The 10,838-nt window shown below is 37.9% G+C and overlaps 2 protein-coding genes across 4 annotated transcripts; both read right to left on the bottom strand.

The window, feature by feature from the left end:
* Positions 1-75: 75 nt before the first annotated feature.
* Positions 76-3,177, bottom strand: best4 (bestrophin 4). Of its 3 annotated transcripts, XM_079453371.1 has the most exons (10): positions 3,151-3,174; positions 2,900-3,060; positions 2,606-2,700; positions 2,284-2,517; positions 2,006-2,160; positions 1,851-1,928; positions 1,609-1,764; positions 1,440-1,520; positions 1,219-1,355; positions 76-1,007 (listed from the first exon to the last, which is right to left on the bottom strand). In XM_079453371.1, exons 2-10 carry the CDS (start codon positions 3,049-3,051, stop codon positions 731-733), a joined length of 1,365 nt encoding a protein of 454 aa, XP_079309497.1. In that variant the 5' UTR covers positions 3,052-3,060; positions 3,151-3,174; the 3' UTR covers positions 76-730. The 3 variants fall into 3 exon arrangements, with proteins under 3 accessions (XP_079309497.1, XP_079309496.1, XP_079309498.1); XM_079453370.1 differs by having other exon boundaries at positions 2,900-3,174; XM_079453372.1 differs by having other exon boundaries at positions 77-1,043; positions 2,900-3,177.
* A 1,428-nt stretch (positions 3,178-4,605) lies between these two features.
* Positions 4,606-10,677, bottom strand: LOC306892591 (uncharacterized protein). The gene is made up of 2 exons (XM_079453740.1): positions 10,562-10,677; positions 4,606-8,070 (listed from the first exon to the last, which is right to left on the bottom strand). The coding sequence occupies exons 1-2, from the start codon at positions 10,620-10,622 to the stop codon at positions 6,899-6,901; spliced, it is 1,233 nt and encodes a 410-aa protein (XP_079309866.1). The 5' UTR covers positions 10,623-10,677; the 3' UTR covers positions 4,606-6,898.
* Positions 10,678-10,838: the final 161 nt, after the last annotated feature.

Consider the following 10,838-nt stretch of genomic DNA (forward strand, 5'->3'; position numbering starts at 1 on the left):
GGATTGAGAAAGTTAAGCAGAATGTTTTTGTACTGCATTAACTGGTTATAACCTCCTATAAAAATGACAGGTTTTGCTGGGCCTTGTGTTTTCCTTTACTAGTGTCATTGCAATACTTGTCTACAATTTTACATGGTCACGTCTTTTTAATAGAATACATGAAATGGTAATTAATTTTCAAGTTGTAAGAACTCACAGTCTGCCAGTAAATTGTTTTCTCCAACATAGTTGTCAAGCTCATTTACAAAAGGCTTAACTATTATAGAGGTTATTTCACATAAATTACCAATATGAGCGGAATTTAACACCTTGAATCTAATTACAATTAAGGAATTGGCAAGGAGACTTCTAGTTCACCTTCAAAATAAAAATTATTTCATTATGTCCTCTTGTCATTTCTTTAGCAGAACACTGATTTAGAAAATTGTGGTTAACAGGACAACATAACCTCCCATTAATATATTGTAGGGACACAAAACCAGTGAAAGCTGTTAACAACTTTCTTCTAAATAAATTTTTGTGATGAGCTACCATGAATAACCAACCATTTTTCTTAGGCAGTATACACTTCTCTGGTTATGCTTCGTTGTTATACACAAATTTTTATAAATTATGACAGGCTTGTACATTTATTGGTACACTTATTCATAGATTTAAATTGCGTTTTATATTCTATCTAAAGTTAAACATCATATAAGTTAAACTTCTGTAGCATTGTTAGATAGTTTATCTAGGCCTCTTGGTTTGTTGACCCCAAGGGTTCTTCATATCTCTGTTGCATTGGCATGTTTTGTAGCTGAAGTGGGGACAGCATGCTGTTTTTCAGGGGGGCTTCAAGTTCTCTGATGGGGTGTTCATCCTTGCATTTTGTCGTGCAGCAAAGACACCTCTGTTGAAAGCTCTTGCTCCTTTGCTTTTCTACCTTGTGAGAGGTTGGCCACACATTGACAGCAAGCATTGCTGCTTTGGGGCTCTGTACAAATTCTTCATTTTCATCCTCTATTATCCTAACACATTAGAAAGAATAATACTTCAGAGGGTAACTAAGGAAAGTGAAAACATTAAGGTTATAAGTCATCATAAAACTTGTGATGAAAATGTGATGCTCTATGTACTGAATTTAGGTAGAGTTATGAAATGATGTTGAAATATTGATCACAGCACTTGATAATGTGGAGGAAACTATAACTTCATTAGTTATTGTGGTCATCATTTTACCTCATGTCATGTGTTGAACCCATAAAGACAGGTTTTGTTGTAGTAGGAGGATATGAGGGACCCATATCAACCCAGTGTTTGTCCTTCTCAAGCGGTGGGAGATTTTGATGCATGTCATCTACTGCTAACATAGAAACCTATATCAAATGTAAAAAGAAGCCATGAATGGTTAAAATTAAAATAATTATAGATTTGGTCAATATATTTATCAATTTAGTGACCTGAATGTTCCGATCTATGAGTTCATTGGTTTCAAAATCGTCGTCGTCTTCTCCAAATGGGTTGATAATGAGTTCCCCTACCTTCAAGAACACAATGCACTGTCAAAGTCAATGAAATTTACAACAGTTTGTTGATCAGAATAGGATGTTTGCTTATTACACATCATACCTTTAACCAGCCAGCATAAAAGAAGAATTCCAGGAGAGTGAAAACTGGGACATATATGTCCAGATGAACACTGTGCTCATCCCGATTCTCAGGTTTAATAAACTGTCGCCCAATTAGACAGAATGTGAAAAAGGAGTAAACAGCCAATGTTACAACCTGAATCCAGAACAAAACTGAGATGAGATTCACGCAGTAAACTACACACTTAAGCATTCTGTGTATTAATGTAAGTTACGCTTCACCTGTGTGTAAACCAGAGGGATGCTAATCCAGTCGTAGTGAAAGAGCATGCTGCATTTTGACCTGTAGTTATTCAGCTCCTGGAATACAGGAAGTTAGTTTGAATTGTTTGATTATTGCGTATATACGTCATGTTGACATGTTTACACACACTTACGTCCATAAGCAATCTCAAGGCTATATCATCTTTAACACGGCCCTCTTTTCTTGCCTGTGAAGCCAGATTTGCAAACCAAGTAAGGGGCATCCAGTATTTGTTAAAGTCTGAATACAGATGATTCAGTTTCTTCAGCTCCTCTACAGTCATGAATCCTGTGTTTAAAATGACGAATCAAATACTGTACTATATACTTTATATATTCCTAAAGAATTACCTAACTTTATTCACGTTGTGGCATTTCTCAGTATTTTTCAAATGTAAAAGTAAGATCTTACCTGCCTCCACAATGTCCTCCAATTTTGGAAATCGCTTGCGTACTCGTGTGCTGATGGAACGCAGGATGAGAACAGATGAGAGGTTTGCATACCTCATCAGAGTACGCCTCAGCAAACGCCCTCTTTCATCTGTGCCATGAACATTTGCAGAGACAACCATCATGAGGTTATCTGGCAGGGGAAAGCTTGTATATTGACCCCACCAGCGCTGAAACGCCTGTGTTACGTAGAACCCTACAACAAACCACAATGGTTTAACGATACAAAAGGAAACCCTGCGCTAACACTACCCTTTTGTTATACTTAAAACTATTTCGCTTACCAAGAACAAAGGACATGGGAATGAGTTTAGCAAACTTGTTACAATGTCGTGCTAGTCGCTCAAATTGTTCCTGCTGATGGTTGTTAAGAACACACCTGAGACGGGACATGTTGATGGAACCCAATCCACATATGACATTCAATGCACAAAAGTAAATAAAAGAGGTTAGCTTTTTCCACCTCTGGGGAAGTTTTGCTCACTCATAACCATAAACTAATGTCATTCGCTTTCAATATAAATCTCTGCAAAATGAATGCATACATTTTTATTCTTAATTATAAACTTTCTTTATACCTGTACAGAATGCTGAAGAAGCCGTACATTAAGCAGAAGACCAGGAATTCTCTGTACAAGAGCTTGTAGATGCTTCCTCTCCATCTGAAGAGCAACTTCGAGAAGCCTCCAAACCGAGCATTAGCCACCTCGAGAGTGTAGGATACAGTCATGGTGCAACACTACAAAAATAATCTGTCTTTTAAAAAAGTTTCTATTCACGCCGACACTTATATAATTGCACTTCAATTCTGTCAAAATGTATTTTGTACCTGAGTCTAGCTATTCCTTCGACTGGTTTCCTCCTTTATATCCCTCTCTTAAATATGGACCTCTTAATCCGTCCTGTGATTTATGGCTTGGGAACCCAGATATAGAGATCACTGTCAGTTTTACACAGTTCTCAGAATTGATCCCATGAATTGAACGATTACTGATGCATACACACACAGTAAACTTCTAATTTATGACTACATGCATTTATCACAAAAATTATCTTTTAATCAAGACTTTGCAATGTTTTAGTACAGGGTAGAAATGTATAAAAGACGTGATTTCTAACAAGCATTGAGCAAACCACAGGTTTCGTGTCCGCCAAGGTCCAAAGAAAGGAATGGGTACACGTTAAGCATGTAGGCCTACAATAAAAACGTGATTGCCTGAATGGCTTTTGTAAATAAAAATGATAGATGCCATGTACAAAAGTATTTACATAAATCGTAAATTCAGCTGTTATAAATCCACTGTCACATGCCCTGTTGTAAAACTATTCTCGTGTGAACGGTTCTCTAGTTTATTGCGAGTATACTGTGCTTTTATCCAAATGAACTAAATCAGTAGTGGAAGTTGAATCAGGGAGATGTACATTGTCTTGAGAAGCGTAGTTTGTTAATACTCATTGCTATTATACCATGATGATATCCTGGCAGCTTGCCACATTAAAACTTTCTAACAATGACTAAAGAATGTTCTTAGAACACAATAGTTCCAAAAGGTTTAAAAAGGGGAAAAGATTAAACCCAAATTCTTTTTTAGTTTTTCGAAAAAACCCTACAGATTTAAATATGCACTTTAAGACCAATATTGCGTTTCAACAGTCTGCACGAGTGCTTGGACTAAAAACAATCTCTAGGAGGCGCTAACTGTTAAGGGAGAGAGAGAGCAAACCAATGTTAAGAGGGAGAACACATTAAACCACATATTTTGTTGTTTTGTTCTTATAAGGCTGTTTGTACAAAAATGTGACCCGGGACCACTAGACCAGTCTTAAGTAGCACGGAAATATTTTTAGTAATAGCCAAAAATACATTGGGTCAAAATGATCTGTTTTTCTTTTATGCCAAAAATCATTAGGATATTAAGTAAAGATCATGTTCCATGAAGATATTTAGTACATTTTTGTAAATATATCAAAACTTTATTTCTGTGAGTTATATGCTATGCTAAGGACTTAATTTGGACAATTTAAAAGGCGATTAGATTTTTTGCACCCTCAGATTCCAGATTTTCAAATATCTCAGCCACATCCTATCCTAACAAACCATACATCAACGGAAAGCTTATTTATTCAGATGATGTCAAATAATTAAATTAAATAAACAGTAAAAATAATTGACCCTTAAGATTGGTTTTGTTGTCCAGAGTCACAAATTGTATTTTATTCAATTACTTGGTGAATTGTAAATCTGGCACAGAAAAGCTGCTTAAATTAGACAAGCACACAGGTTGCATGACAGCCACCAGCACTTTAAAACTTCAAAACACATTTTTCTTACAATAATATTCTATTCAATTAAATTATATTTTGAAGACATTTTTGCAACATACGAATACATAAATAGGTATTAATATGTCAAATATAAAACCAGTTGGGATGCACTGCTTCTATTTAGCAATGGAAAATGTATTTCACACAAACAATCGTCTATTTTAGGTAACTTAGTTTGAGGCTGTTATCTAGGTAATGTTTTTGCCTGTACAAATATAACAACCAAAACACCTTTTGGTAAACCATAATGTCTTTTGCCACTCAAGACTTTGATAATAATAATTATGGACCTAACCTAATGAATTGTATTTTGGAATTATAATTGCAATATTGACTTAAAGCAGCATCTGATTGAAACTCTAAATTATAAAGCTTCAAGTATAATTTTGTGTGTGTTAGCGCAGGGTTGTAAAATATAGATTCACAACTCTCAAGCCCACACGTATCTCTCTCCTCAAGTAGGGCAGGTAGAGATTCCTGTGAGGCCATTACAGTGTCCCTAGTTTTACTGGGACTGAGTAACCCAATGCTATAATTACAAACTCCCACACAGAAGGAAATCAGAGCTAGGGTTTTATTACTGTTGAGTGATTTCAGTCACTAATGAATAGGCTCGGTCATTATGGGGACACAGAAGTAGATAAATGGTGTCTTGTAAAGGCCAATGTGGGATTGTGAAAGAGGTATATTTGGTTCATATTTTGGTCCAAAAACAATACAAAAATGTTAAATGTAATTATAATACATTAGTTGCTGACATCCCTTTAATGATCTGTCAGTTGCTAACATTCTTCCATATTTCCTTGTGTTTAACCGTACAAAGGTATTTAAACAGGGTGTGAGTAATTTATGACAGAAATGTCATTTTTGGGCGGATTAATCCTTTAATACTGAAAGGATTAGAGAATAACCTTTATTTTATCATTTTAAGTATTCTTGTCGAACACTTTCAGACCTCATAGTCAATTCATAAGTCAAATTGAAACGTTACCAAATAAAGTGATTTATGGTACAATTCTGTTTACTGTATAATAACACATAACATAAAAACATTATGTAAACAGTGAGTAATGTGAAAAAGGCTGACTTTTCCCATTTCCGTTTCTTTTATAGCCTTGCTATGTTTGTAATGAATTTTGTTTGCTGAGAGAGGCTGACTATCTGAAAGGCACATGACAATTCCATACAGTTTCTTTAAAAGTCCAGTGTGTAATTTTGTGATGGTCTATTGACAAAAATGCGATACAATACACATAACTATGTCTTCAGAGGTGTATAAAGACCATACATAAAGAAGCGTTATGTTTATTATCTTAGAATGATCTTTTTCTATCTACTTCCCCTTACATGGAATTCATCATGTTGTATCTGCAGTAGCCTTAAACGGAGAAACTTCTCTATAGAGCGCGTTTCGTAAATACGTTATCTCCTTCAGCAAAGAAGCGAAAACGTGATGACATCTTAGTCCTGTGAGAGCTGCCATAGTGCTTTAAAACGGAGGGGTGGAGTGAGCCATTGGTTGCAATTTGCAACCTCACCACTATATGCCGCTATAATCTATTGTATTTTATTAACACAGTAACAAGGTAAAAACTGATGACGAACTAATGTAAATTTCATAAGTTTAGCAAGTTTAGCAGTCAAACATGTGGCCAGTGACGATATTTACCATATCCTAGAACTGAAAAGTCCTTGTTTTTATATTTACAATGTGACATTAAATAAGCCTCCGTAATGGGAGCTCATCATGCATCAAAACTTTGGCAAAGCATTTGGTTCAGTTACGATAACCATGTTGGATTTGTAACTTCTGATAAAGAATCTCTTTATCAACGAATGCAAATAAAGCTAAAAACGTTCTTCTTCATATTATAATATACAAGTTATATGCAACACCAAATACATCTACACTGTTAAAACCATCTAAAACGGTAAAAAATGAGAGAAAAGAGAGACGAATCTAAAAACAATGTAAATATTGAGGCAACAGCTATATAATAGCTTATCTTGTCATCAGACTAATGAAGTCTGCAAAAAAGGCCCTTTTGACACATTATCACAGCAGTGCAGTAATTTATTCATGTATGGAAATGAACTGGTTTCGCACTGGTTCAGTAACTTCCTTTTTGGTACTCTATGGTTCATTGTACTCTGCAACACATCCTGACCAGTCATCCTACAGTGTAGAAACAAAACTCCAATACACCTGACAGCATGTCAACCAAAAACACAATGAATATCATCTCATGATGTCACGAGAGGTCCACGCTCTCATACTCCCCGTGATCAGAGTCTTCGATCTCGATCCCAGGTACCAAGCTGTAATATTCAGTAGACTGGATCATGTAAGCTCTCTCCCGATCCGCCGAGTCTTTCAACACCTCGGTCACACTCACTGTGTCCAGATCCTGCTTGCCTAGAGTTCCTTCCGTGGAGCAAGTGGACGGCGGAGGTCCAAGCGAGTCCACCGAGCCCAGTTTGATCTCCACCTCCTCGTAGATATCCCGAGTGCTGCCCAGCAGGTTGGATGAGGGCTGAAGCTGGTTACTCAGTATGACATCCTTTCTGTTGTCAGCGGACTCGCCAGTGCTCAGTTTGGCATGCGGCCACCATCCGTTGCACTGCGAGTTGTTGGATCTTTTGCGAGCTGGGCTAAACGATGATGTCTCTTTCCTCTTCTTCTTCCTGCCACAGCACCAGCAGAGCACCAGACTGAAGAGGAGGAGTAGAGGAAGCAGGATGAAGAGAGGGGTCAGGTTGGCCAAGTGGCACACATCGCTACTCTGCAAGGACCATACTGTCCGTCCGGCTAGACTCTGAGGAGAGCCACAGGTCAGATTTCCGACAAGGCCTTGAAGGCTACTGGAGTTGTCATGTTGAGCACCTTGAAGCTTTTCCAACAGCGAGCATGTGCAAGCCCAGGGGTTCTCAAAGAGGTCCAGATGCTGTAGAGAAGACTTAAGGACCGAACCCGGGAGCAAGCTCAGCTGATTCCATCCGAGGTTCAGCACCTGCAACTGTTCAGAGTTCTGCAGAAATCGCCCCGGGAGATCTTTCAGATAGTTCATCCCCAGGTCAAGCACCTCCAAATGATAGGCTTTGGAAAGGAAGTCAGCTGGAAGAGATGCCAGTTTGTTTTGACCGAGATACAGCTTTCTCAGTGAAGTGGAGGCATCTCCAACGTCATCAATGTGACTGATATTACAGTTAGTTAAGTCCAAAATCTGCAGGTTTGTTTTTGACATGAAAGAAGACCATGGCACCTGGTTGAATGTGGATCCTGAGTAGTTTAAGCAGCAAGAGTCATTGGGTACAAGTGATGGAAAGCGAGTTAAAACGGTGGCCGCTGGACACCCACATCCTCCATTGTGTCCTTCAGTCATGTGCAGCATCAGGACAATGCCAATCGCACATAAGACAAGACCTACAAAAAATTTATTTAGAAATGAAAAAATGTTACATTTACATTTAGATAAAGGTTCACCAACTTTATATTTCACCACATTGACAGCATATTCACTTAAGGTACAGCAAAAAAAATTCAGTTATCATGCTCCTTCAAACCAAAACGTTGGAACTTTAAAGGGATATTGTTCACCCAAAAATATCAATTCTGTCATCATTTACTCCCCCTTTTGTCATTTCAACCCATTTCAAAAATGTTTGTTAACTGGACCCCATTCACTTGCATTGGTTTTGCGTCCATTCAATGGAAGCAAATGGGGTCCAGCACTGTTCGGTTACAAACTTTCTTCAAAATATATTTTTTTGTGCAAATGTATTCCACAGAACAAATATCATAATAATTTGAAATAACTAGTGTCAATGACCGAATTTATACATTTAATTTTTAATGGCATTCTACATGTGTGAAGAGTTAAATGCCCCGTGCTTGATCCTCTCTCCTCATTCTGTTTTGTTCGTGTTTGAACTCCTGGGATCTGCTATGAGCAGAGAGGTGAAGGTCCCGTGTGCATATAAACACTGCCACGGCTTCAGCACTGTTGTCATTTGTGTGAGAGTTGGCATGGCGATGGAGTGAGTCTGGGATCAGGAGTCCACGCTTCACAGAGAAACATCTTATCTGGCAACAACGCCGCTCTCGGTTGGTTGGGAACTGAACAAATATGTAACACACATATCCTGTGATAGCTGAGGTGCAAAACAATGAGTCTCTTTAAGAATGCTTTTCTCCGTTTACTAAAAATTTATAACATAATACAAAAAAACATTGATTTTGTGATCAGTCTATCACAATATATTGGAAATCAGCTAGTTCATTTGAATCACTCTCATTTAATGAGAATACACGTAAAATGCAAAATCTAAAGGCATTAACTGTTCTTTTTTTAAAAGCCATTTTTTGTTAACCTTTTTGTTATAATCAGGAAAGAAAGTCTTAAGTCTTTACTTGTCTCGGACTGTTTAGATGAGAAGATTGTTTCTTCTGCTGTGAAGTCTCTACATGTTTTTCTCTCACATTATATCATCAGACTTTCCTGATATAAACAATGGGAGTGGAATGTGCAAGGCCCTGACAACGCAGAGGTTCCACATCAAGAACGAGGGGCGAGGAACCGAGCCAACCGACCTACAGCCCACAACCCTGCATGTAGAACTGCTGAAATACTCATTTCAGCAAAAACAGGTGTTTGTTTACCCAACACGGGTCTGAATTTTTCTGAAAGCGCACATACATCTGGCTTACGTCTATTTGATGACTGCATTTACATCTGCAATACATAGTTTGCTCATCTGCATTACATCTCATATAAACCTCTAGAAGATGTCTGTAAGATGTTTATGCATTAGAATGGATGTAAAGCTGCTCTTTCAAAGATGTTTAGCAGATGTTTTTACGCAGCAGATGTTTTGAGATCTCCAGATCTTTAGCAGACGTATTACAGACGTTCAGACGTCTCCGAGACGTATTGCAGATGCGTAAATGTCTTGCAGATGTAAATGCAGACGTCAAATAGACGCAAGCCAGATGGATTGTTCTATCTGGGAAACTATTGGGCTATTTCATCTGAATAAGTGAAGAACATGACAAATCCATTCACCATTAGTTATTACACACAGTCAGCTAGTTAATAACACGAAGAGTCGAGTAATGTAACGATTTCCAAACTCACATTAAACCTTTTATTTTATGCCATTGTAGGCTACTACTTACACCACAGGTCTTAGATCAAGTTACCTTATTGCAATGATTCAGAAATAACCTTATCAAAAACAGAGAAGTGCCGATCTATTGTGTTCTTGTGTAAACACACACAAACTTCACCTCACAAAACGTCTCCAAATATTCACGTTTGCGTATCCGTTCTTGCAACTAGAGATGATGTCTTCACGAAACAGAGATTCATTGGGATCAATAAATCTATCTGACAACGACATCCTCAGTGACTTCTTAGCCTAACAGTGAAAATCATTACAGTCATTCTGAAAGATTGTGTTATCCATGTATTGTGCAACGTGAATCAATTCGGCGAGGTGAAAGGTAAAAGTGTTCGAGCACAGAGTTTGTGTAGTGATGAAGGGGCATTACATGCATGCTAAAAGTTATAGTTTCAACAAATACGTCAAACTTATCCTACATGATCTCATCCCAGAACAATGAGCGCTGTTGCTACACCCAGTCCACCAATTTCCTCTCAGATAGCGGATCTTTTATTTCACTCATGCGCACTAATACACACCGAGTCTGCTTGACGCTGATAAAACAACAATAAATCAATGAAAACACCATTCAAAACGTAAACACAACAGGTAAGAATTTATATTGGTCTGGCATAAACAACACGACCTATACATTATAGGGAGGCAATTTTACAACAACATACGTGCATATCATCTCTGGCCACCTGTGCGAGTGGCCTTGACTAGTGCAAGTATGTAAATGCGACGCTTACCTTCGGGTATCATAACGGGACCTGTTGTGTTGCTGTGTCCTGTAATAGAGCTGTCATTCATATCACTGGGATACACAAGCCTCAGAGCAGCTACTGTACTGTATGTGTGCGCAGCTGGGCGTGTCCTCGTCCATAAAACACCGAGGAAACTCCTTCCTATGTGTGTGTGTGCCAGAGCGCTGGATGTAAAGACTTCTTAAAGTCTTCGTTTGCGCTCTTTATACTTGTTATTTAATTACATTACGCAATGAAATAATTTTCTATTTGATATTTCTTT

This window comes from Barbatula barbatula, assembly GCF_947034865.1.
Source record: "Barbatula barbatula genome assembly, chromosome: 3".
NCBI lineage: Eukaryota > Metazoa > Chordata > Actinopteri > Cypriniformes > Nemacheilidae > Barbatula > Barbatula barbatula.